Source organism: Salmo salar, chromosome ssa11 (genome assembly GCF_905237065.1).
Source record: "Salmo salar chromosome ssa11, Ssal_v3.1, whole genome shotgun sequence".
Lineage (NCBI taxonomy): Eukaryota > Metazoa > Chordata > Actinopteri > Salmoniformes > Salmonidae > Salmo > Salmo salar.
Genome location: NC_059452.1, coordinates 8,318,713 through 8,346,504, shown reverse-complemented (window position 1 = coordinate 8,346,504; position 27,792 = coordinate 8,318,713). Strand labels below are relative to the sequence as shown.

Here is a 27,792-nt window from a genome sequence, read left to right as displayed (position 1 = left end):
TTTTATTTAGATAGTTCTCCCTCATCACTCCAAAGTGGCCATTACTGAATTGAAAATAGATTAGCATTTTGCTGTGTGGTAATGTATTCAGTGAGGTGTGGAGAGGGTAAGCATGGTTTTATGGAATGAGAACTTTTCTTGCTGCGGTTTTGACATTTGACTCAATCTAGAATTTCACGTTGAACCCATGGTACACACACACACACACACACACACACACACACACACACACACACACACACACGTGCTGTCAGTCACACACACGTGCTGTCAGTCACACAACTAATGCCCACTACAAACAACCAAACTGGACTCTATAATGTAAAAGTGGCCCCTTCTGTGATAAACAGCCCAAAGTCTGATATCTTGTATCAGGTATCTTTTGATGTCTATCGGCAGCTTTCACCAGCAGTGCCTGCAGCATTTTTACGAGCTCCTTTTATTCAATCTTTCCTCTACTATCTTTCCTCACCTTGTGTTTCCTACTTTCCTTTGCCCATGACTTGAGCTGTGGATTTTGGTCATGAATAATACAAAGCCAAGCACATCAAAGTGAGTGTGGAAACAAACAGTGTTGTTCTTCGGGGAGCCGTGCGGTCCAATTTGCATTCGTCTTACTGATTGACAGCCTATTTAAAGAATCGAAGGCTATTCTTATTGGTTGGAATCAGGTTTGATTGCGTAATCCCTTGTCCCTATGAAGTGGTACATATGATAATGTAATTAGCCTGCAGTACTGTATTTCTCCAAGCTTGAACTGCCTGGCCCCAGATCTGATTGTGCTGTCTTGCAAACTCCTATGGTCATTGTCATTCCGTGTCATAAACCGATCTAGGACCAGACTCATTTAAGACGACTGTACTGTTCTACTGTTGACCACCAGGGGGCAGTCTAAGCAGGACAAGCTGACTTACATTTTAGTCACTTAGACGCTTTGGATGACTTACAGGAGCAATTAGGGTTTTGTGCCTTGCATCAAATAAAATAACATTTTATTGGTCACATACACATGGTTAGCAGATGTTATTGCGAGTGTAACGAAATGCTTATGCTACTAGATCCGACAGTGTAGCAGTATCTAACAGGTAATATCGAACAATTCCACAACAAAACCTAATATCTAACAAATTACACAACAAAACATACTACACACAATCTAGTAAAGGAATGGGATAAGTATAAAATATATGTATGAGCAGTGACAGAGCGGTTAAGATGCAATAGATAGTGAAGGATACAGTGTACACAATTGAAGTCGTAAATTTACATACACCTTAGACAAATACGTTTAAACTCAGTTTCACAACTCCTGACATTTAATCCTAGTAAAAATGCCCCGTCTTAGGTCAGTTAGGATCACAACTTTATTTTAAGAATGTGAAACGTCAGAATAGTAGAGTGATTTATTTCATCGCATTCCCAGTGGGTCAGAAGTTTACATACACTCAATTAGTATTTGGTAGCATTGCCTTTAAATTGTTCAACTTGGGTCAAACATTTTGGGTAGCCTTCCACAAGCTTCCCACAATAAGTTGGGTGAATTTTAGCTCATTCCTCCTGACAGAGCTGGTGTAACTGAGTCAGGTTTGTAGGCCTCCTTGCTCGCACACGCTTTTTCAGTTCTGCCCACAAATGTTCTATAAGATTGAGGTCAGGGCTTTGTGATGGCCACTCCAATACCTTGACTTTGTTGTCCTTAAGACATTTTGCCACAACTTTGGAAGTATGCTTGGGGTCATTGTCCATTTGGAAGACCCATTTGCAAGCTTTAACTTCCTGTCTGATGTCTTGAGATGTTGCTTTAATATATCCACATAATTTTCCTACCTCATGATGCCATCTATTTTGTGAAGTGCACCAGTCCCTCCTGCAGCAAAGCACCCCCACAACATGATGTTGCCACCCCTGTGCTTCACGGTTGGGATGGTGTTCTTCGGCTTGCAAGCCTCCCCCTTTTTCTTCCAAACATAACGATGGTCATTATGGGCAAACAGTTCTATTTTTGTTTCATCAGACCAGTGGACATTTCTCCAAAAACTATGATCTTTGTCCCCATGTGCAGTTGCAAACCATAGTCTTGCTTTATGGTGGTTTTGGAGCAGTGGTTTCTTCCTTGCTGAGCGGCCTTTCAGGATATGTCGATTTTAAAGGACTCGTTTTACTGTGGATATATATACACTTTTGTACCCGTTTCCTCCAGCATCTTCACAAGGTCCTTTGCTGTTGTTCTGGGATTGATTTGCACTTCTCACACCAAAGTACGTTCATTTCTAGGAGACAGAATGCATCTCTTTCCTGAGCAGTATGACGGCTGCGTGGCTCCATGGTGTTTATACCTGCGTACTATTGTTTGTACAGATGAATGTGGTACCTTCAGCCGTTTGGAAATTGCTCCCAAGGATGAACAAGACTTGTGAAGGTCTACAATTTTTTGGCTGATTTCTTTTGATTTTCCCATGATGTCAAGCAAAGAGGCACTGAGTTTGAAGGTAGGCCTTGAAATGCATCCACAGGTACACCTCCAATTGACTCAAATGATGTCAATTAGCCATCAGACGCTTCTAAAGCCATGACATCATTTTACGGAATTTTCAAGCTGTTTAAAGGCACAGTCAACTTTGTGTTTGTAAACTTCTGACCCACTGGAATTGTGATACAGTGAATTATAAGTGAAATAATCTGACTGTAAACAATTGTTGGAAAAATGACTTTGTGTCATGCACAAAGTAGGTGTCCTAACCAACTTGCCAAAACTACTTCAACTGTACATATAAGATGAGTAATGCTGTTGCACAGGGCAGGGTCGAGACCCAGAGTCTCAAGCTTAATGATGTGTTTGGAGTGTACTATGGTGTTGAATTCTGAACTGTAGTCAATGAACAGCATTCTTACATCGGTATTCATCTTGTACAGATGGGATAGGGCAGTGTGCAGTGTTATGGCGATTGCATCGTCTGTGGACCTATTGGGGCGGTTAGCAAATTGGAGTGGGTCTAGGGCATGGGTCGGCAACCCAAAATGTTGAAAGAGCCATATTGGACCATAACAACAAATCTGTCTGGAGCTGTAAAAAATGAAAAGCCTTATATAAGCCTTATAATGAAGGCAACACATGCTGTAAGTGTCTATATTAGCTATATTAGCCTAATATCAAAATGATAAGTAGGCTACAAATACATAATGAGCATTCATGATTAAACGTTTATTTTACCTGCAGCGCATCCCGGAGAGAATGACGCACCACGTGACTACTCTGCTGTACGATGGTGCTTTAAGTTTAACTTCCATTATAATATTAATGTATTATGTTTCGTTGCATTGATGAAATTATAGAAATACAATACAGAGATCAGATTTTTGATGTCATTTTTATTTTAGGATTCGAAAAAACAACAACAAACTGTGCAACGTGCATAATAGGCCTCCTGTAATTTCAGACCTCCCCATGGAAATAAAATGCTTTTCAATCCTCAGTAATACCATACAATCCTCTTCTCTTTTCCCCATTATCTGGGCAACAGACAGACTGCAATAAAACAGCAGCCTTTTGAAAAGGTAAAGTATATCAAATTAAAATGATACAGTTTAAGTTCGATTTCTGTGCATTATCCTCTTCTCTTTAGTTTTCTGCAAATGTGCAAGGGTAAAATGCAGCAGCACCCTCTTCTCTTTTGACACGCACAATACAATGCAGCCATCCTCGGACCTGAGCAACAAAACACAATAATATCCCTATGTGTCATTCCAAATATATACTGACAAAAATCAGAAATCACTTTATAAAAACAGCCACTTTGTTACTAAATATGTGCCTATCACAGGATTGTGTTCTTACCCGTTTAATGTGACTTCTGTTTTCGGACATCACTGGACAGCTTCTCAACATCGGGCATGTAAGATGTAACTTTAATCTTCACGCAGGACTGCAAGCTCTCATCTGTGAGGCGGGTACGGTATTTGGATTTTATGTAGTTCATGTTTGAGAATATCTGCTCGCACAGGTATGTTGATCCAAAGATGGATAATACTCCAAATGCATATTTCTTCATGTTCCTATAACTGTCAGGAAGAATGGAAATGTCTTTCCACATTACTCTTATTGTTATTCGACAACTTCTCATTACAAAGCAAACATACAGGCAATCCTTCCGCATTGGCAATGAAAGCAAATGATTCGGTCCAAGAACTGTGGAATCCTCTGTTCTCCTCAGCTATCTTTCTCTTTTTCCCTTTGGGATCCATGGCCCATGACACACCCGCCGGTTTGTTTGCAACAGCCACCTGTCTGGCACTACGAGGAGCTGAAAGAAACGTGTGTCGCAGGCTATGACGTAAATCTTCGTTTACAGAAATGTTGAAATTAAATATTTATTATACACATTTTTACAGCATTGGATAATAAATTATATTAAAACCAAAAATATATTCACACCATCTTTTTCCATTTTCATATTTTTGAAAAAGCTCCAGGGAGCCACTAGGGCGGCGCTAAAGAGCCGCATGCGGCTCTAGAGCCGCGGGTTGCCGACCCCCGGTCTAGGGTGACAGGTAGGGTGGAGGTGATTATGGTCCTTGTCTAGTCTCTCAAAACACTTCATGATGACAGAAGTGAGTGCTACGGGGCGATAGTCATTTCGTTCAGTTACCTTAGCTTTCTTGGGAACAGGAACAATGGTGGCCATCTTGAAGCATGAAGGGACAGCAGACTAGGATAGGGATTGATTGAATATGTCTGTAAACACACCAGCCAGCTGGTCTGCGCATGCATTGAGGACGCGGCTAGGGATGCCGTCTGGGCCGGCAGCCTTGCAAGGGTTAACACGTTTAAATGTTTTACTCACGTCGGCCACGGAGAAGGAGAGCCCAAGGTCTTTGGTAGCGGACTGCGTCGGTGGCACTGTATTGTACTCAAAGTACGCAAAGAAGTTGTTTAATTTGTCTGGAAGCAAGACGTCGATGTCCTTGACGGGGCTGGTTTTCTTTTTGTAATCCGTGATTGTCTGTAGACCCTGCCACATACGTCTCGTGTTTGAGCCATTGAATTGCGACTCCACTTTGTCTATACTGACGCTTTGCTTGTTTGATTACCTTACGGAGGGAATAACTACATTGTTTGTATTCGGCCATGTTTCCAGTCACGTTGCCATGATTAAATGCGGTGGTATGTGCTTTCAGTTTTGCGTGAATGCTGCCATCCAATCCACGGTTTCTGGTTAGGGAAGGTTTTAATAGTCACAGTGGGTACAACATCTCCTATACACTTCCTTATAAACTCGCTCACTGAGTCAGCATGTACATCAATGTTATTCTCAGAGGCTACCCGGAACATATCCCAGTCTACGTGATCGAAGCGTGAAAACTGAAAGTTTTCTGGGCTAACAATGTAAGAAATAATACATAAAAAAACTAAATACTGCCCAGTTTCCTAAGGACTAGAAGCGACGCTGCCATCTCTATCGGCACCATCTTGTGAACACACACACAAACACAATCACTCTGCTTAAGGACTTACATCCGTTTGTACGATCATCCAGGCGTTGGTCAAGCCTACGTTGCCCTCGGTGCCAAAGAGCTGGAGTCCCCTCTTCAAATCCCTCTGGGCATAGTGATCAATCTGGATACAAGACACAAAGACATCAAGGTGAAGACATAAATCTCCTTACTCATGCAAAACACACACACACACACTCTCTGTCTCCGAAACACGACTTATCCTTATTTACACATTCAGACAGTCAACAGACAAGATATCAATCTGATTGATCGCCATTGCTCTCTCAAGAACTGTGCCAGTAGGGTAATGTAGTCTTTTGGCATGTTTGTGTAGAGGGCTACAGGCTGACACCATCAGTGGTCTGTTCAAGCCACTGTCAAAAGGGTTCTCCCACTCGACTAAATCACATCTGTTTACATCTGTTTCAACACAGCTGCAATGTAGCATGAATAATAGACTCTATACCTGATATTTGTCTGAGCAATATAATATACTTGTACAATGTAGAACACAAAGGTAACACAAAGGATAAAACAGCATGAGTAAGGCCTTCAGGGGAAGTTACTAAAATTACAATTTCATGATTTTAGCTTTGTTGTCTTGTATTCCCTTCTGAAAATAACAGGAGCAACTTAACTCTGACTTTTGCGTCATTCATTGACGTTAATGGGAGACAAATTTGAGTTTAGTGCTATCTCAAGTCAGAATATGGCCCTGAAGCAGATACTGTCTCAGACTTCCAATCATGCCTCTGCTGACACTGCTGTAACTTAAAAAATGCATGATCAAATATGTCTGGCGAAAGACTAATCGAATCTGATATTTTTTTTTACTTCTACTCAAAGTTGGACTTTTCAAGCTGAGCCTAATAGGCTCTCATTAGTAGGGAGTGTGATACTGTTAGCTCAGTATCGATGTTGACCTTCGGACTGCCGTTCCCTCCTTGACTACACCAGGCAAGGTAAGGAGGGTAAGGAGGTAGGCATCAATTACTTAGGAGGAGAGAGAGAGTGTAGGTGAAGGGCAGAGAGAGCAAGAGAATGGGAGAAGGAGAGAATGGGATAGAGAAAAAGGGGAGAGAGAGCAGGAAATAAATTAATAGCAGAGGCAGCATAAGACAAGGTACACAAAAAATCCCCAAAACCAATACGGAAGACCATCATTTACTGCTTTTGCAGCTGCGACCTGAAAGTAAACATAAACAAAGTTGGCATTATGTGGGTAAAAAAACGCATTGTCGTAGGCGGGGTAAATTCCATTTCAATAAAACAAAATGCTCAATGGAGACATTCATGGCATCGGGTCAACAGGAGAGAACTTGTGGAAAAAGTATCTTTCCAGTGAAACCAGCCCTACAGACAAACAAACATTTTCTCTCAAGTCAGGAAGAAACATAGAAAGTGAGAGATAGTGAAGGAAAAGGGGCTTTAAATACAGTAGGGGGAGAGACATTAGCATATGCCCTGTGTATTGCCTTGGAACACACTGACTCATAATATGCCGGGTCACCACAAGACAGCTAAACCTGCCATATAAGATTAGAGATTCAAGGAAGGATTTTTAATCATTTTTCAGCAACTGGCAACCGCAGCGGCCTCACAGTCTGAAAGTCATTGGTTTGAGTGATTCTAATCAACTTGGTGCTGCTTATAGGAAGCTACTGTTGTTTTATACACACCGTTATGGATTAGCCTGAATCATGTTGTAATCAAATGGGCGATGTAGAAACACCTCTCTCTTCCCAAAGCAGCTCATTATACAGCAGTAGAGCTATTAAAATATTTCTCCAGGCCTCAAGGTTTGCTGTTTAGTCATGTTTATTTTCTTCCTGGTAGTTAATTATGGATTAAGGCTAAACTAGAGTCCACTCACCTGGTGTCCCAGGTCTGAATCCAGCCCTTGCTCTTTCTCATTGTCTAAAAATCTGTCCTCTCCTTAGTCCTCGCCTCTGCTCCTTCATCTGCACTGATCTGACAGAATGTACCTGGTGAAAGCCACACAAATGACGAGCTTCCACCATATTTTTTCCCCCCTTTTTCCAGTCAGTGCAGTGAAGGGAGAGAAGAAAACAAAGTTTTATTTCAGACATTACAATCGGAAAGTATTCACACCCCTTGACTTTTTCCATATTCTGTTACGTAACAGCCTTTTTATAAAATTGATTTAATAGTTTTTTCCCTTCTCAATCTACACAGAATACCCGGTAAAGAAAAAACAGGTTGTCAGAAATAAAAAATAAACGTATTACACATTTACATAAGTATTCAGACCCTTTACTCAGTACTTTGTTGAAGCACCTTTGGCAAAAATTACAGCCTAGAGTCTTCTTGGGTATGACGTTACAAGCTTGGCACACCTGTATTTGGGGAGTTTCTACCATTCTTCTCTGCAGATCCTCTCAAGCTCTGTCAGGTTGGATGGGGAGCATCGCTGCACAGCTATTTTCAGGTCTCTCCAGAGATGTTCGATCGGGTTCAAGTCCGGGCTCTGGCTGGGCCACTCAAGGACAGGCCATTGTCCTGTTGGAAGGTGAACCTTCACCCCAGTCTGAGGCCCTGAGCTCGCTGGAGCAGGTTTTCATCAAGGATATCTCTGTACTTTGCTCCGTTCATATTTCCCTCGATCCTGACTAGTCTCCCAGTCCCTGCAGCTGAAAAACATCCCCACAGCATGATGCTGCCACCACCATTTATTTATTTTACCTTTATTTAACTAGGCAAGTCAGTTAAGAACAAATTCTTATTTTAAATGATGGCCGAGGAAGAGTGGGTTAACTGCCTTGTTCAGGGGCAGAAAGACAGATTTTTACCGTGTCAGCTCAGGGATTTGATCTTGCAACCTTTCAGTTACTAGTCCAACGCTCTAACCACTAGGCTACCTGCCGCACCATGCTTCACCGTATGGATGGTGCCTGGTTTCCTCCAGACGTGACGCTTGGCATTCAGGCCCAAGAGTTCAATCTTGGTTTCATCAGACCAGAGAATTGTGTTTCTCATGGTCTGAGAGTCCTTTAGGTGTCTTTTGGCAAACTCCAAGCGGGCTGTTGTGTGCCGTTTACTGACGAGTGGCTTCCGTCTGGCCACTCTACCATAAACACGTGATTGGTGGAGTGCTGCAGAGATAGCTGTCCTTCTGGAAGGTTCTCCCATCCCCAAAGAGGGACTCTGGAGCTCTGTCAGAGTGACCATCGGGTTCTTGGTCACCTCCCTGACCAAGGCCCTTCTCTCCCAAATGCTGAGTTTGGCCAGGCGGCCCGCTCTAGGAAGAGTCTTGGTGGTTCCAAACGTCTTCCATTTAAGAATGATGGAGGCAACTGTGTTCTTGGGGACCTTCAATGCTGCAGACATTTTTTGGTACACTTCCCCAGATCTGTGCTTTGACACAATTCTGTCTTGGAGCTCTACGGACAATTCCTTTGACCTCATGGCTTGGTTTTTACTCTGACATGCACTGTCAACTGTGGGACCTTATATAGACAGGTGTGTGCCTTTCCAAATCATGTCCAATCAATTGAATTTACCCCAGGTGGACTCCAATCAAGTTGTAGAAACATCTGTTAGGGGGAGTGATGAGCTCTACAGCAGAGTCTCACAACTCAATCGCTGGTTGAAAACTGTTTTCTGCCTCTCCCAAAAGATAGAATTTGTAGATAATTGGCACTCTTTCTGGGACTCACCCACAAACAGGACCAAGCCTGGCCTGTTGAGGAGTGACGGACTCCATCCTAGCTGGAGGGGTGCTCTCATCTTATCTACGAACATATACAGGGCTCTAACTCCCCTAGCTCCACAATGAAATAGGGTGCAGGCCAGGCAGCAGGCTGTTAGTGGAGTCTGCCACTAGCACAGTCAGTGTAGTCAGCTCAGCTATCCCCATTGAGACCGTGTCTGTGCCTCGATCTAGATTGGGCAAAATTAAAGATGGCGGTGTTCGCTTTAGCAATCTCACTAGAATAAAGACCTCCTCCATTCCTGCCATTATTGAAAGAGATCGTGATACCTCACATCTCAAAATAGGGCTACTTAATGTTAGATAACTCACTTCAAAGGCAGTTATAGTCAATGAACTAATCACTGATCATAATCTTGATGTGATTGGCCTGACTGAAACATGGCTTAAGCCTGATGAATTTACTGTGTTAAATGAGGCCTCACCTTCTGGTTACACTAGTGACCATATCCCCCGTGCATCCCGCAAAGGCGTGTGTTGCTAACATTTACGATAGCAAATTTCAATTTACAAAAAAAAAAACGACGTTTTCCTCTTTTGAGCTTCTAGTCATGAACTCTATGCAGACTACTCAATCACTTTTTATAGCTACTGTTTACAGGCCTCCTGGACCATATACAGCGTTCCTCACTAAGTTCCTATCGGACATTGTAGTCACAGCAGATAATATTCAAATTTTTGGTGACTTTAATATTCACATGGAAAAGTCCACAGACCCACTCCAAAAGGCTTTCGGAGCCATCATCGACTCAGTGGGTTTTGTCCAACATGTCTCTGGACCTACTCACTGCCACAGTCATACTCTGGACCTAGTTTTGTCCCGTGGATAAATATTGTGGATCTTAATGTTTTTCCTCATAATCCTGGACTATCGGACCACCATTTTATTACGTTTGCAATCACAACAAATAATCTGCTCAGACCCCAACCAAGGAGCATTAAAAGTCGTGCTAGAAATTCTCAGACAACCCAAGGATTCCTTGATGACCTTCCAGACTCCCTCTGCCTACCCAAGGACATCAGAGGACAAAAATCAGTTAACCACCTAACTGAGGAACTCAATTTAACTTTGCACAATACCCTAGATGCAGTTGCACCCCTAAAAACATTTGTCATAAGAAACTAGCTCCCTCGTTGTCACGTAGAGTAGGCCAGAAAGCTAAACTGGAAAACCTAACGTCTATCAAAATAAAAAGATGGCGGAGCCGCAAATGTTCTTCTGTGCAAGGGTGTTTATTTACATAGTGATTCCGGAACAAAAACAGTACTGCCATCAAACATATACCTTATGGGACCGCTAAAAACAATGCTGCCTCATCCACAGCTCAATCCAAAATGCCTCTCGATGAACAGAAAGAGAGGCTCCTTTTGTAGGGGTAGCCCCTCCCCTCAGAACAATTAACAGTAATTAATTAACCTGTCTGGGCTAGGGGGCAGTATTTTCACGGCTGGATGAAAAACGTACCCAATTTAAACAGGTTACTACTCTGGCCCAGAAACTAGAATATGCATATTATTAGTAGATTTGGATAGAAAACACTCTGAAGTTTCTAAAACGGTTTGAATGGTGTCTGTGAGTATAACAGAACTCATATGGCAGGCAAAAACCTGAGAAAAAGTCAACCAGGAAGTGGAGGATCTGAGAATTGTAGTTCTTCTTTCTAGTCCCTTTCGAAACTACAGTATCTGTGGGGTTACGTTGGACTTCCTAAGGCTTCCATTGTTGTTTCAGCATTCTCCTGTCACTGGGCAGAGTATAGGAGCTCAGTTACTGAGTGGACAAAGGGATTGGATATGCTCGATCCCGCGAGCGCGCTGTTCTTTCTTTTTCTCCTTGAATGAATACGCTATTGTCCGGTTGGAATATTATCGCAATTTTACGTTAAAAATACCATAAAGATTGATTTTAAACAGTGTTTGACATGCTTCTAAGTACGGTAATGGAACATTTTGACTTTGACTTTGTCAAAATGGAGGTATTTGGACATAAATATGGATTATTTCGAACAAAAACAACATTTCTTGTGGAAGTAGCAGTCCTGGGAGTGCATTTTGACGAAGATCAGCAAAGGTAAGAGAGTATTTCTAATACTAATTCTGAGTTTAGGTGGCCCGAACTTGGCGGGTGTCTGTATAGCTCGCTGTGATGGCTGAGCTATGTACTCAGAATATTGAAAAATGTGCTTTCTCCGTAAAGCCATTTTAAAATCTGACACAGCGGTTGCATCCAGGAGTAGTCCATTTATAATTTTTTGTCAACGTTTATGATGAGTATTTTTGTAAATTGATGTGCACATTCACCGGAAGTTTTGGTGGGAATACATTTTCTGAACATCATGCGCCAATGTAAAATGCTATTTTTGGTTATAAATATGAACTTTATCGAACAAAACATACATATATTGTGTAACATAATGTCCTAGGAGTGTCATCTGATGAAGATCGTCAAAGGTTAGTGCTTCATTTAGCTGTGTTTTGGGTTTTATTGACACATGTCCTTGCTTGGAAAATGGCTGTATGATTATTTTTGTCTATGTACTCTCCTAACATAATCTAATGTTTTGCTTTCGCTGTAAAGCCTTTTTGAAATCAGACAATATGGTTACATCAAGGAGAAGTGTATGTTTGAGAAAGTTGAATTATGACATTTAGTTGTTTTTGAATTTGCCGCCCTGATATTTCACTGGCTGTGTCCCGCAAGTTAAGCAATTACCTATTCAAACCTACATTTTCCATTCAACTAAACATACTCATTGCAACACGTTTTATGAAACAATATCACAATATAACATTTACAAAATTACATCACAACTGACAGTGTCTTTCAATATGCCCATTTACATTAATGAGCCATTCCGGACAGACACTACAAAGTAAGGCCAATTCCCTTAGCTCCGGTCCTTATCCAGCATACCCGGAAGCTACAGAGATGGAGAGAGAGAGGAACAAAACAAACAAAGCGCTCATCCATAACATCTAAGTATAATAAATGTTGCTTATATTAAATATGAACACTTGTCTGTTTATTTCTTTATACCATAACCGGTTACTGACGTAAGTGTGAAATGCATGTACTAAGATAGAGAAGTTAAGTTAACAATGTGGGTCAACACACAAGTTATCTGATAATGGAGCAGGGAGGAGTGATGAATGTGTGCATGCGTTAAAGTACCAAATTCTGCCCACGGCCAGTGACGAACTTCTACGTCACACTGGTATACAGAAAATACACAAGCTCTGAAGCAAGCTTCCAGAAAATTGGAACGGAAATGGCGCCACACCAAACTGGAAGTCTTCCGACTAGCTTGGAAAGACAGTACCGTGCAGTATCGAAGAGCCCTCACTGCTGCTCGATCGTCCTATTTTTCCAACTTAACTGAGGAAAATAAGAACAATCCTAAATTTATTTTTGATACTGTTGCAAAGCTAACTAAAAAGCAGCATTCCCCAAGAGAGGATGGCTTTCACTTCAGCAGTAATAAATTCATTAACTTCTTTGAGGAAAAGATCAAGATCATTAGAAAGCAAATTACGAACTCCTCTTTAAATCTGCGTATTCCTCCAAAGCTCCGTTGTCCTGAGTCTGCACAACTCTGCCAGGTCCTAGGATCAAGGGAGACACTAAAGTGTTTTAGTACTATATCTCTTGACACAATGATGAAAATAATCATGGCCTCTAAACCTTCAAGCTGCATACTGGACCCTATTCCAACTAATCTACTGAAAGAGCTGCTTCCTGTGCTTGGGGCTCTCTATCCACCGGATGTGTACCAAACTCACTAAAAGTGGCAGTAATAAAGCCTCTCTTGAAAAAGCCAAACCTTGACCCAGAAAATATAAAAAAGTACCGGCCTATATCGAATCTTCCATTCCTCTCAAACATTTTAGAAAAAGCTGTTGCGCAGCAACTCACTGCCTTCCTGAAGACAATGTATACGAAACGCTTCAGTCTGGTTTTAGACCCCATCATAGCACTGAGACTGCACTTGTGAAGGTGGTAAATTACCTTTTAATGGTGTCAGACCGAGGCTCTGCATCTGTCCTCGTGCTCCTAGAGCTTAGTGCTGCTTTTGATACCATCGATCACCACATTCTTTTGGAGAGATTGGAAACCCAAATTGGTCTACACGGACAAGTTCTGGCCTGGTTTAGATCTTATCTGTCGGAAAGATATCAGTTTGTCTCTGTGAATGGTTTGTTCTCTGACAAATCAACTGTAGATTTCGGTGTTCCTCAAGGTTCCGTTTTAGGACCACTATTGTTTCACTATATATTGTACCTCTTGGGGATGTCATTCGAAAACATAATGTTAAATTTCACTGCTATGCGGATGACACACAGCTGTACATTTCAATGAAACATGGTGAAGCCCCAAAATTGCCCTCGCTAGAAGCCTGTGTTTCAGACATAAGGAAGTGGATGGCTGCAAACTTTCTACTTTTAAACTCGGACAAAACAGAGATGCTTGTTCTAGGTCCCAAGAAACAAAGATCTTCTGTTAAATCTGACATTTAATCTTGATGGTTGTACAGTCGTCTCAAATAAAACTGTGAAGGACCTCGGCGTTACTCTGGACCCTGATCTCTCTTTTGAAGAACATATCAAGACTGTTTCAACGACAGCTTTTTTCCATCTACGTAACATTGCAAAAATCAGAAACTTTCTGTCCAAAAATGATGCAGAAAAATGTATCCATGCTTTTGTTACTTCTAGGTTGGACTACTGCAATGCTCTACTTTCCGGCTACCCGGATAAGGCACTAAATAAACTTCAGTTAGTGCTAAATACAGCTGCTAGAATCCTGACTAGAACCCAAAAAATGTATCATATTACTCCAGTGCTAGCCTCCCTACACTGGCTTCCTGTTAAGGCAACGGCTGATTTCAAGGTTTTACTGCTAACCTACAAAGCATTACATGGGCTTGCTCCTACCTATCTTTCCGATTTGGTCCTGCCGTACATACCTACATGTACACTATGGTCACAAGACGCAGGCCTCCTAATTGTCCCTAGAATTTCTAAGCAAACAGCTGGAGGCAGGGCTTTCTCCTATAGAGCTCCATTTTTATGGAATGGTCTGCCTACCCATGTGAGAGATGCAGACTCGGTCTCAACCTTTAAGTCTTTACTGAAGGCTCATCTCTTCAGTGGGTCCTATGATTGAGTGTAGTCTGGCCCAGGAGTGTGAAGGTGAACAGAAAGGCTCTGGAACAACGAACCGCCCTTGCTGTCTCTGCCTGGCCGGTTCCCCTCTCTCCACTGGGATTCTCTGCCTCTAACCCTATTACAGGGGCTGAGTCACTGGCTTATTGGTGTTCTTCCATGCCGTCCCTAGGAGGGGTGCGTCACTTGAGTGGGTTGAGTCACTGACGTGGTCTTCCTGTCTGGGTTGGCGCCCCCCCCCTTGGGTTGTGCCATGGCGGAGATCTTTGTGGGCTATACTCAGCCTTGTCTCAGGATGGTAAGTTGAAGTTATCCCTCTAGTGGTGTGGGGGCTGTGCTTTGGCAAAGTGGGTGGGGTTATATCCTTCCTGTTTGGCCCTGTCTGGGGTATCATCAGATGGGGCCACAGTGTCTCCTGACCTCTCCTGTCTCAGCCTCCAGTATTTATGCTGCAGTAGTTTATGTGTTGGGGGGCTAGGGTCAGTCTGTTATATCTGGAGTATTTCTCCTGTCTTATCCGGTGTCCTGTGTGAATTTAAGTATGCTCTCTCTAATTCTCTCTTTCTTTCTCTCTCTCAGAGGACCTGAGCCCTAGGACCATGCCTCAGGACTACCTGGCATGATGACTCCTTGCCGTCCCCAGTCCACCTGGCCGTGCTGCTGCTCCAGTTTCAACTGTTCTGCCTGGGGCTATGGAACCCTGAACTGTTCACCGGACGTGCTACCTTTCCCAGACCTGCTGTTTTCAACTCTCTAGAGACAGCAGGAGCGGTAGAGATACTCTCAAAGATCGGCTATGAAAAGCCAACTGACATTTACTCTTGAGGTGCTGACTTGTTGCACCCTCGACAACTACTGTGATTATTATTATTTGACCATGCTGGTCATTTATGAACATTTGAACATCTTGGCAATGTTCTGTTATAATCTCCACCCGGCACAGCCAGAAGAGGACTGGCCACCCCTCATAGCCTGGTTCCTCTAGGTTTCTTCCTAGGTTTTGGCCTTTCTTGGGAGTTTTTCCTAGCCACCGTGCTTCTACATCTGCATTGCTTGCTGTTTGGGGTTTTAGGCTGGGTTTCTGTACAGCACTTTGAGATATCAGCTGATGTAAGAAGGGCTATATAAATACATTTGATTTGATGATCAATGGAAACAGGATGCACCTGAGCTCAATTTCGAGTCTCATAGCAAAGGGTCTTAATACTTATGTAAATAAGGTATTTATGTTTTTTATTTTAATAAATTAGCTAACATTTCTAAACCCGTTTTCTCTTTGTCATTATGGGGTATTGTGGGTAGATTGATGGGCGGAAAAAACGATTTAATAGATTTTAGAATAAGGCTGTAATGTAACAAAATGTGGAAAAAGTCAAGGAGTCTGAATACTTTCCGAAGGCACTGTACTTCCGACATTGTACTGTGTGACATATTTATTGGACAAGGAATCAGGAAATATAAAGAGAAAGGGAAGGCTCTGTGCATCGTTCCAAAATGGCAAACTGCTTATCTATGCTCGTCTGTGATAGCCCCCTACAAGGGGTGAATAGTGTCAAAATGGGGCCTTTTTGTGGTTCTATTCTCTCTGGAGTCATTCCCCTTAATTTTGTATGTTCATTCATATGTATTCATAGGAAAACATTGACAGAAGCTGTTCACGTTTTGTTATCCACAGCCTATTTTCCTCAACGCTGCTTTGCTCCTTTCTAGTTCTTGTATTATGGTTTTATTACATTTACATTTACATTTAAGTCATTTAGCAGACGCTCTTATCCAGAGCGACTTACAAAATGGTGCATTCACCTTATGATATCCAGTGGAACAACCACTTTACAATAGTGCATCTAAATCTTTTAAGGGGGGGGGTTAGAAGGATTACTTTATCCTATCCTAGGTATTCCTTAAAGAGGTGGGGTTTCAGGTGTCTCCGGAAGGTGGTGATTGACTCCGCTGTCCTGGCGTCGTGAGGGAGCTTGTTCCACCATTGGGGTGCCAGAGCAGCGAACAGTTTTGACTGGGCTAAGCGGGAACTGTGCTTCCTCAGAGGTAGGGGGGCCAGCAGGCCCGTGGTGGATGAACGCAGTGCCCTTGTTTGGGTGTAGGGCCTGATCAGAGCCTGAAGGTATGGAGGTGCCGTTCCCTTCACAGCTCCGTAGGCAATCACCATGGTCTTGTAGCGGATGCGAGCTTCAACTGGAAGCCAGTGGAGAGAGCGGAGGAGCGGGGTGACGTGAGAGAACTTGGGAAGGTTGAACACCAGACGGGCTGCGGCGTTCTGGATGAGTTGTAGGGGTTTAATGGCACAGGCAGGGAGCCCAGCCAACAGCGAGTTGCAGTAATCCAGACGGGAGATGACAAGTGCCTGGATTAGGACTTGATTTTATCTCAACCTGATTGCAATATTGAATTAGACTGTTACCTAAAATCCCTGTGTTCCTAGCCGACGGTTTGTACACGACCCTCATTCTGGCTTATGGGGCTCCCGAGTGATTGGGAGTCCCGTAGGGTGGTGCACAATTGACCCAGCGTTGTCCAGGTTTGGCTGGTGTAGGCCGTCATTGTAAATAAGAATTTGTTCTTAACTGACTTGCCTAGTAAAATAAAAAAACTATTATGCCTATGAAGTTTGAATCAACAGTTACTTTTACCAGATGTGGGTTCAAATAGGCTAGTATTTGTACTTTGCGCGTTTGGTTGAACCTGCCTGCCAGTTAATCCTGCCTGGAGTGCCAGAAGTCCAGCTAAAGCTTTTGAAACAAAACAAATACCATTTGAACCCAGGTGTGTTTTTTTTTTTTTTTTTTTACTGTCAACGCCACTACAGGATTTCACCAATTGGTTTCTCCTTTTCACATAAAGAGCTGAACATTTGACATGTTTTGTGGGTAGTCCAATTAATTAGTCATTTCATGTTTCCATTAATTTAATGGGTGAATCAATGTGATTAGTGGTGCGTTTTACCAATGAAACATTTCTCTCAGCGTGAAATGAAACTTTTCCATGCTTGAAATTCATTCAGGCAGTGGTTACATGACTCAATTTCAAATTGCTACATTGAACCTCAGAAGTCCCATGTTGCCGAGGTAAAATGCGCACCTTGTTTATCTAAGAAATATGATTCATACTAAGATTAAATACAACAAACTGAGTTGTGCCAACGTCAGTTCTAAAAGAAACAGTGACTGAAGAAAACATCACTGTCTTTCATTTAAGTCACATTCTGATGTTGCCATCATTTAAGCTTTTACAAATATTCATTCATTAAATCATATTGTAAAAAATATATATGATAATAATATTGGCAGGTGTCTCAGTGAATTGAGAAATTTAATTTATAATTTATTTATTTTATAATGTGTAAACTAACTGAAAATGACTGACAACTTCCATTGATGTGAGTCTGTCCTATTTAAAAAAAAAAATAACTTAACCTTTATTTAACCAGGTAAAACCCATTGAGGTTAAAAACCTATTTTGCCAGGGTGACCTGGCAAGAAGGCAAAACAGGGAAATAGCAGCGTGTCCATAAAACATTACAGAAAATACAGAATACACACAAGAGACAAAGTGTCACAAGTTAAAGCTACAATTGGAGATTAGAAACAACTGCAGTTATCACAAACAGTGTTGTCGATCAGTCTTAAAAACAGGCAAAGACACTACCTCCCGTAACTTTAAAATCTTCTGAAGCATGTTCCAGGATGAAGGGGCATTATGGGAAAAAGAAAATAAAAAAAGAATTGGTTCTAGCCTTAGGAACAGACCAGGTCAGCAGCGACTGTGAACGAAGACTATATTGTGAGACTGATCTGGCCAGTAAAGAACAAGAGATACAAAGGGAGTTGTCCCATTAATGCTTTGTACACAAAAGTGTATCAGTGCTTTCGCCTCCTGGTGGAGAGAGAGGTCCATTGCACCATAGCATACAGATCACAGTGATGGGTGAGTGATCTAGCATTTGTAATAGATCTTAAAGCACCATGATAGACAATATCACCATAATCCAGCACTGATAAAAAAAAAGGTGCTTTGAACAAGATATTTTCTGACTAACATTGAAAAGCAAGATTTGTTCCCGTAATAGAAACCACATTTCATCTTCAGTTTCTTGGTCAAGGTATCAATGTGCTGTTTAAAATTCAACTTTACATCTAACCAATTCCAAAGATACTTATAGGAGGTGACCCTATCAATTTGCTGGCTTGTTATACTTAAAATCTGCAAGTGACTCCATCTGTTTACTTTCAGGGAAGAGGAAACCATCATCTTTGTATTCCTTTCATTAAGCACAAGTTTCAATTGGAAAAGTTGCCTTTGAATAACATCAAAGGCCAACTGTAAGTCCTGAAAAGCCTTCTCAATATTAGATGCGCTAGAATAAATAATTGTGTCATCAGCATAAAGATGGAGATTTGCAGAGTCAACAGTCTTCCCTATATCATTTATATACAGTGTAAAAAGGATCAAACCTAAAATTGAGCCCTGGGGAACTCCTTTTGTAAGTCTTCGAAACTCAGATTTCATACCCTCCTGAGCTACACACTTTGTTCTGTCAGAAAGGTCATTTTGGAACCAATCCAATGCATCAACACTTAAACCAACCTTTTTAGTCTATACAACAGCACGGCATGGTCAACAGTGTCGAAGACCTTCGATAAGTCAAGAGAAAGTGAAAGTTTTTCTTGTCCTGAGCTAGAATATCACCTACAATCTTACTTACAGCAGTAATTGTACTATGCTTGGCTCTAAATCCCAGCTGGAATTGAGATAAAACTGAGTTATTATAAAAGAAAGTCTTTGAACTGTGAGTCCACCAGGTTTTCCAAAACTTTTGCCAGTGCAGACAGTTTAGATATGGGACGATAGTTATCCAACTGGGACGGATCTCCACCTTTATGTGAAGGCGTGACATAGGCTGCTTTCCAGACTTTTGGAATGGTATTACTCACCAATGAAAGATTTAATATATATGAGGGAGAAGGGCAGCAATAATCTCTCCACCAATTCATCCAGGCCAGCTGCTTTCTTCATATCATTAGATTTGAGTTCCTTTACAACTTCTGAAAGCTCAGTCTCGGTAAAATGAAATAAATGAACCGTAGGCCGGCATGTGGCAGTTTCATTCACAACCTCATTTGAGATGTTTGGAAGGAGTTCATTATCAAATAAATGCCCAGCTTTAGCAAAATGCTCATTAAACGTGTCAAGCAGTTTATTCTTGTTAGTCACATCCATTGAATTTGAGGTCAATTTCAGCAGAAGACCAGTGGAGTTTGTGTTAACATTCATGGATTTAATGGTTTTCCATAATTTTGTCGGGTTATTGAGGTTTTCCTTGGTAGATTCGTAATAGAAGCTAGATTTGCATTTTCGTATTAACAAGGTGCACTTATTTCTCAGTGCCCTGAATAACTGCCATTCAGCCTGGGAATTACCCTTTCTGGCTTTGGCCCATTGTGTATTTCGTTTATGGATCAAATCAGATAATTCCCCTGTAAACCAGGGATTGTCTCTACCTCTTACCCGGTACTTTTTGAGAGGGGCGTGTTTATCACAGATATTAGAAAACATAGAATGAAAATAGGAGAATGCCTCTTCGATATCTGGAATAAGCGCAATCCTGTCCCAGTTGTATGCATAAAGTTCATGCAGGAATGCATGCTTACAGAACTGTGTAAAATGTTGTTTGACTATGAACCGAGAGGGCACTTTGGGGATTTTGGTGTCTCTAATGCAAGAAACTGCACAATGATCACTTAAATCGTTAGCAAAAATACCAACGGCCGAGTATTTATGCGGATTGTTTCTTAGAATAACATCAATAAGTGTTGATTTAGAGATGTCTTTGGGATTGAGTCTTGTAACCGCATTTATAGTTTGAGTAAAATGTAATGTATTGCCAGTCCTCTTATGGCCTCAGAGTTTGGAGATAACCAATCCCAATTTAAATCGGCCATAAGGACCATTTCATTTTCCCCCCAACCACGCATCAGTTCAGCCAGAGAATCCAGGGATTCGACTTTTGCAGATGGAGGTGTATAACATCCTATCAAATCTAAGTTCACAGCTTTTGATAACTGCAGCTTCAATGCTAAAAACTCAAACTGTTTTGGTTTAGATAAAGACCTTAGTTCAGTAACCACATTATCTGTCTTTAATATAGATGGCTATACCTCCCCCCTTACTTTGTCGGTCACATTGATAAATATTATAACCATCCAAGCCTATAGACTGATTTAGAATAGATTTCTTAAGCCAGGTCTCGGACAGTACTAAGACATCTGGGTCAGCAGTGTGAACCCAGACTTTTATCATGTCCAATTTCGGCATCAAACTCCTCACATTAATATGCACCAGTCCCAACCCTGATCTAGTTTTAAATCATTTGGAGTGGGAAGTTCATCCATAGCCAATGAGACTGGGTTTGGGTGAATGTTTCCTGATCCATAGCCAATGAGCCTGGGTGAATGTTTCCTGACACCACAAGAATAATAAAACAGCTCGATTTGTTTCTTCCTAAAATCTCTCTGCACTTAGATGATTTAAAATAATCCAAACTACAGTCATCTGATACAGCAAACAGTTTCTAGCCAAACCAAACCCTGTAGATGAGAACGTTTTATGTGCATGTCACAGTAGGAGTCAAATGGTAACACAATCTGATAACTCTAAAAGATAAAAGCTGCTATACTATCAGTCAAAGTAGGGTTTAGCGGTATCTCTGGGTTAGGGAGATGAGGTTTGTTTTTGATAATTTAGACTATGCCATAACCCATTTAGCCATAACCCATGTAGGCAGCAATTAAAACCATTTGTACAAAAATACCAATTTTTAACCACTGAATCCAACAGTTCACTAAAACAAAATTAAAATATACTGAGTCAATCTTTTGAAACCTTAAAATTCCCCAGAAATGTCTAGGTCTACTAGAGTTAGAAAGCAAGTGTGCCCGAGCATTGTTGCCTTAGTTAGAGCAGTCAGCGCGTTCAACAACCGGTGCAGGAATGTACTGACAGGGATTTTGCCCAGTGTGTGGGTCTGGTCAGTCACCTTGCAGTAGGCTACCACACAGTGAGGCCAGTAGACCGGCCAATCACTGGTGGCCAGTCCACCCGGCAGGGGTATCCTGGGCTAGTAAGCCCAGCGCACCAACCTCCGGCTTCCACCGCACAGCGGTGCAGGAGAGGAGTCAGGAGACTCTGGTAGAATGGCGAAACAGATAAAAACCTGACCGTCGAAGAGTATCCAAGGCTAGTCGGCTCAACGTGTCTAGACCGTCAGTCACGGCACAGATGTATCCTCTCTCGGCTTTCAGGGAGGGCACCACACCGGCTTTATCTCTTCATGTAGAAACCAGCAGATGTCAATTTAATGCTTTAATTGCTTTGATCCTGTAGGATTTGAGATTTCGCCTGTTGTTTAATGCAGCCTATAATGGTTTTGCTAAGAAATAAAAACTTGTAACACTTGAAACAAACAGTGTGACACAACACGCTCAGCAAAGCTGCCCTGCCGCCATCTTGAACTAGTGTCTAGTTTGAGAAACAGAGGCGTTTATGGACACCGGACGTCAACATTTTTTTTTGACTGACAAGGTTTCCTAGTTGGAAAGGAACCCCTGCCTGGCTGCCGTAACTTTTTTTAGGTACCCTATTTGATTAGGTGGTTATGTGACTAGCTGGTGATGAGACTAGGTCAGCGTTTCTCAATCCTGGGCTTGGGGACCTCGAGGGGTGCACATTTGAGTTTTTTTCCATAGCTAGCACTACACACCTGATTAAAATAATTAAATGTTTGATGATAAGTTGATTATTTGAATCAGGTGTGTAATGCTAGGGCAAAAATAAAAATATACACCCCATGTGGTCCCCGGGACCAGGATTGGGAAACACAGGTGTTACTGGCATGACTGCCTGGAGTTACAGGGATTAAAGTCAGTCAAAGATGGCAAGGTTGGCAGCTGTAGGCTGGCATTAGGTGGCACGGGCTGATGCGGTGATGAGACAGCTGGGAGTGTTCCAGGCCATCAGTGGAGCAGCAGAGTTGTGGGAATGAGACCCGGCAACAGAATACTGATGAAGGATCAGGGAATCGGCTCTCTGGGAAAAGTTTCCTCGTTATTTCGTACTTTCTCAATCATGTTGAATCAATGTTGCTGGTAGGTTGAATATTTCTGAAAAAGGCAACAACGTACTGTACACTGTTTTTGTAACAGATTTGCAGTGGGAACTGATGCATTTGGCTATAACGCAAGTCGACATAACCGTTAACGTCACGTACCAACTCATCTGATCACCAAGACCGTGCTTAATCATGTGTGTTAGTGCTGCCATAAAAGCCAGCACACACATCTCCCTTCCATTCCCCAGAATGGAAAACACTGTTTTAAAAAAATAATAACATAGCCTTCCCAACAATATCATTAACATATAGCTCTCTTATGTACATGTGGAGTGACTCCCTGCTGGTCAAGAACATCGTAGACTCCATTTAAAATAGCCACCAGAGGACCATTCCCCTTTTGTCTTCCTTCCTAACAGGTCTTACAGTACATCTACAGTACGCCTGACTCTTACAGTGTTCCGCTCTTTTACTCGGTTTCTCGTTGCACTGCTTCGTGTAGAACAGTTAAGAACTGAAACAAAATAATTCAGACACGGAATGGAGGATAGGGAAACAGGGGAATGTTAGACATAGGGACTAGGGTGGGGACTGAGGTAAGTTAACATTCATAACGGATGGGATATATTGGCTGAGAGCCCAGGAAGATGCTACCAATCCAGGAACTCTTCTAGAATTACACAGCGAGTGAGACAAACCAAAGGATTATAATGGCTGTGGGGCAGAGGATTCACATTTAACAGAGCCTGTATAGGTTTTATTACATAACCACAGATAAAAGGCTATACACAGTACGAGAGTGGGAAAAATGTAATACACTCAATGGAAATAAAGAGGTTGGAGAAAAATATCAAAGGGTAGGATCATTATTTACTAAAAGGTACAGACAGAGACTGTAGACACCAACGGCCTTGGCCCTGGCCCCTGGGGTAGCGAGGACGCCACAAGTCATGCATAATGGAGTGGCGTGGTCGATAAATTGGAGGGTGTCCCGTCATTGGAGCAACGCTTGTTTAGACGGATTGAATTTGGAATGCTGTGAATTGTATTATTGTGTCTGTGCGTGCCAGCGTATGCGTGCGTATGTAGGAGCAGGATGTGTGTGCGAATTGTATTATTAATCCCTTCCCAAGTTGGAAATGCTCTGATGTGTAGAGATTTATTTATGTTGAAAAGCCATTGCTCCTCTGCTTTTCAAATCAGACTTGCTTATTGTACAGGGGGAAAAGCATTTTTGGATTAGTTTAAATCAATATATATTATATTATTATTCTGTGATACTTAAAAACTGTACCGGAATCAACCACAATAAAATAAATAAGAGCGAGACGTCGCCTTACCTGGTCTTGGTAAACAAAGAAGAGCGTGATGGACAGAATCTCCAAGAAGAAGATCAGAAGAAGGAGGATGAAGAACTGTGGAGAGAGAGAGAGGAGAGATAGATGGAGAGAGCGTGCATTAGAACTTTAACTTGAGAAACAAAGAGCGGTAGAGACAAAGTGTCAGGAAGAGTGAGTTGAAGAGACATGGGAGATCGAACGCCTTTGGATCATTCCGCCTTATATATATATATATATTTTTTTTTAATGACTGACAGAGAAGGAGAGGAGTGGGACAGTAATACTCAGAGAGACAGGTTGGGCCGTGATACAGGGAGATCCAAAAGTATTGGGACAGTGACACATTTATTATTGTTTTGTCTCCGTATTTCAGCACTTTCAATTGATACAAAGACTATGAGGTTAAAGCGCAGACTGTTAGCTTTAATTTGAGGGAATTTTCATCCATATCAGGTGAACAGTTTAGAAATTAGAGCACTTTTTGTACATAGTCCCCCCCGTTTTAGGGGACCACAAGTATTGGTACAAATTCACTTATATGTGTACTAAAGTAGTAAAACGTTAAGTATTTGGTCCCATATTCATAATACGCAATGACTACATCATGTGACTCTACAAATATCATACCCCCCCCAATAATGCTAACTTCCCCTGTTATTGTAAAGGTGAGAGGTTAACATGTCTTGGGTGTATATTTGTGCATCTGCAACTTTCCCACTCATCATTATTCACGATTCATTTAGGATTATCCGTAATCATGGTAGCATCCACATTAATGTAGAAGTGTTTAGATACCTTTATTGTAAATTAGAATAGAATATGTGACTACAAAATGACAGAATACATTATTTACCATTCATTTCTATTGGGCACAAAATAATCTAAATCACAACCAAAACAGCAAATGCATCCAACAAATTTGTAGAGTCACAAGCTCGACGTAGTCATTGCGCGCTATGAATATGGGACCAAATACTTAACTTTTTACTACTTTAATACACATAAATACATTTGTCATTGCTTTTGGTCCCCTAAAATGAAGGGACTATGTGCAAAAAGTGGTGTAATTTCTAAACGGTTCACTCGATATGGATGAAAATACCCTCACATTAAAGATTCCAGTCTGCACTTTAACCTCATAGTCATTGGGAGATAGTTTCTGAGTAATACGTTTCCCCCCTACGGGCCTCACGTGAGCGCTCGAAAAAGTTACCACCCGATACATCCTACCCCCGCAAAGCAATCGTTCCGTCCCTCTCGCAGAAAAATACTTGACTAATCTCAAACGGAGGGAACATGGGAGGGTGATGGAATGACAGCGAGTTTTAGAATGTAAAGGAAGTGAAAGTGTGAGTTTAAGAGTGCGACTAAGTCTGTGAAGACAGACTTTGGTTTACTGCAGTCTTGGTGTATGGTGCATTTATCTTTTTTAATTGTTAAAGCGTAACTTTCAGGCCTTTCTAAATGTGAAAATCTAGTTAGAGTGGTTCTCAGAGTCCTCGTCAGGTTTGGGCGGATGTTGCCTTCAAGGACTGCTTGGCAGAGCTTGTTTGAATGGGAGATCAAAGCAGGGAGGATTAAAAAAAAATCTATACTATAAAAGAATGGCTGACTTAGTTAAGACCTTACCTCTGCTCTCTCCTCGACTCAACCAGGAAGAAGCTGTTCTATGAGCTTGTCCTTTGTTTCCAGATACACAGGCCGCGTGTGCCGGCTTGATTAATGCATTACTCCAGTGTTTCCCAAACTCAGTCCTCGGGCCCGTTTAGTTTTTTTGTCCTAGCACTACACAGCTGATTCAAATAATCAACTAATCATCAAGCTTTGATTATTTGAATCAGCTGTGTAGTAGTAGGGCAAAAATCTAAACGTGCACCCATTGGGGTTCCCAGGACAGAGTTTGGGAAATGCTCCATTACCGTTATGCAACCGTGTGGGAAAACAATCATTTTAAAAACACAAGGCTGAAGGGGTCATAGAGAGAAAGAAAAATGGAGCGGCAGGCAGCCTAGCTGATTGAGAGAATGCCAAGAGTGTGCAAAGCTGTCATCAAGGCAAAGGGTGGATACTTTGAAGAATCTCAAATATATTTTGATTTGTTTAACCCTTTTCAGGTTACTACATGATTCCATGTGTGTTATTTCATAGTTTGATGTCTTCACTATTCGTCTACAATGTAGAAAACAGTCAAAATAAAGAAAAACCCTGAAATGAGTAGCTGTGTCAACTTTTGACTGGTACTGTGTGCACATTGACGTGTAGCTGTGAGGGAAGCCCCCACTACAGTAGCCAAACCAGCCCTGTTATTTATGTTAAGACTTGTTTCTCCTCTCGTCAGGCTTTGCTGATATCCCAGTTTAGTGGAGATCAATGCCTTGTCAGGGAGAGCGATGAGGAGAACTATAATCAAACTGCTGGTCTGCCATTGATCTCGGAGGGGGGGGTTATCGACTCTCTGTGATTCCCATTCAGCATGAAAGCTACCGAGGCTCTTTGTTGATAGACGGACAAGGGAGAAACTGAAGGCGTGCCACTGTTAGACGGTGCCTCCCAAATCAATACCTTGAGGAATTCAGCTGCGTCGGACCGGTAACTAACTAACTCGGGGTGGCGGGGAGGTTACAGCTGTGCTAGGTCCCAAATTACTCTTGAATGGCGGCCCCTTTGCTTTGTTGTGTAACCACTGATCTGAAAGGACTGGCTAGGTCGAAAGCAATGCGGTGGTGTTTTTAAAGATTGGGCCGGAATCTGGCCTTGGTGCACTAACTAAAAGCCAACCTCCAGCTCATCATCTTTGATCTAGGGCCAGTCTTGCACGTCGCATTTTACACCCATAGAGATTTAGTAGAGATTTAACTCCTGGACTGTGACTTAATGCAGTGAGTCTGCGGTAGAAGCTTCCAGAGAGGCTGTTTTTAGCTGCAGGCAGGGCTGTAAAGTGCGACCAATTTGTTCGCATATGCAACCAAATATTGTTCTGTGCGACCGGGAGTTTTATTTTGGGAGAACCGTGGACCTAGGAAAAAATCTCCCAGATAAGGCGAGTGCAAATTCGATAGCATCGTGGTTGCACCATTACTACAGCGAAAACGGCTTGCTTATAGCCCAATTAGGTCAAAAGATCCGACCCATATTACCGGCACAATATTTTTATCTACCTATAGTGGATCGCAGGGACCACATTTTACATTCCTAAGCCATGTCTTGGGCATTTCTAAAAACCCACGCGTCGTTTACACTTTATTCAGTCATTTCATCTCATTGGCTAGCTAGCTAACAACCTGGTAACATTACCAGTATCTCCAACCATTTGGGGGCAAAGAAAGAAAGGAAAAGGTCATAGCAATGAATAAATGACAGATCTCTTGCATCTCTTCGTCACCAATATGACGTTTTTAAAGAGACCGTGTACAATTGTCAATGTAATGCAATAGGAAAACAGTGCTTTTACACAATGCAGAAACCTAATATTCCACAAACGACTTTGTAATATCAATGACAGGTATTCGTATCAACATTTGAGCTTTTATAATAAACAAATGCTTTTACAGTGTCACATATTACCCACTGGGCACAGACCTCAATTCAACGTCTATTCCACGTAAAATCATTGAAATGACGTGGAAACAATGTTGATTCAACCAGTGTGCCCAGTGGATAGTTTCTTCTTTCTAGGGAACAACATGTGCTTAAAGTAGCTAGAATTCATATAGACTGTATCTCAATCAATTAAAGAAATCTAATATTCTGGTGCTACCTATCATAACACCATACAGGAACTCAAGTCCTTTTGTTCACCTGACCTAGAATTCCTTACAATCGAATGCCGACCGCATTATCTACCAAGAGAATTCTCTTCGATCATAATCACAGTCGTGTATATCCCCCAAAAGCAGACACATCAACGTCCCTGAAAGAACTGCATTGAACTCTATGTAAACTGG

The 27,792-nt window shown here is 41.8% G+C and overlaps 1 protein-coding gene across 3 annotated transcripts in view; it reads right to left on the bottom strand.

The window, feature by feature from the left end:
* LOC106561924 (tetraspanin-4) overlaps positions 1–27,792 on the bottom strand; it is a 112,693-nt gene that overhangs the window by 7,077 nt on the left and 77,824 nt on the right. For 2 of the 3 annotated variants that reach the window (XM_045688972.1, XM_014126328.2), the window contains 2 exons: positions 23,849–23,923; positions 5,513–5,614 (listed from right to left, as the gene is read on the bottom strand). In XM_045688972.1, the coding sequence (XP_045544928.1) occupies positions 5,513–5,614; positions 23,849–23,923 (177 nt within the window). The remainder of the gene's footprint in view (positions 1–5,512; positions 5,615–23,848; positions 23,924–27,792) is intronic. The other variant, XM_045688973.1, reaches the window with a different exon arrangement.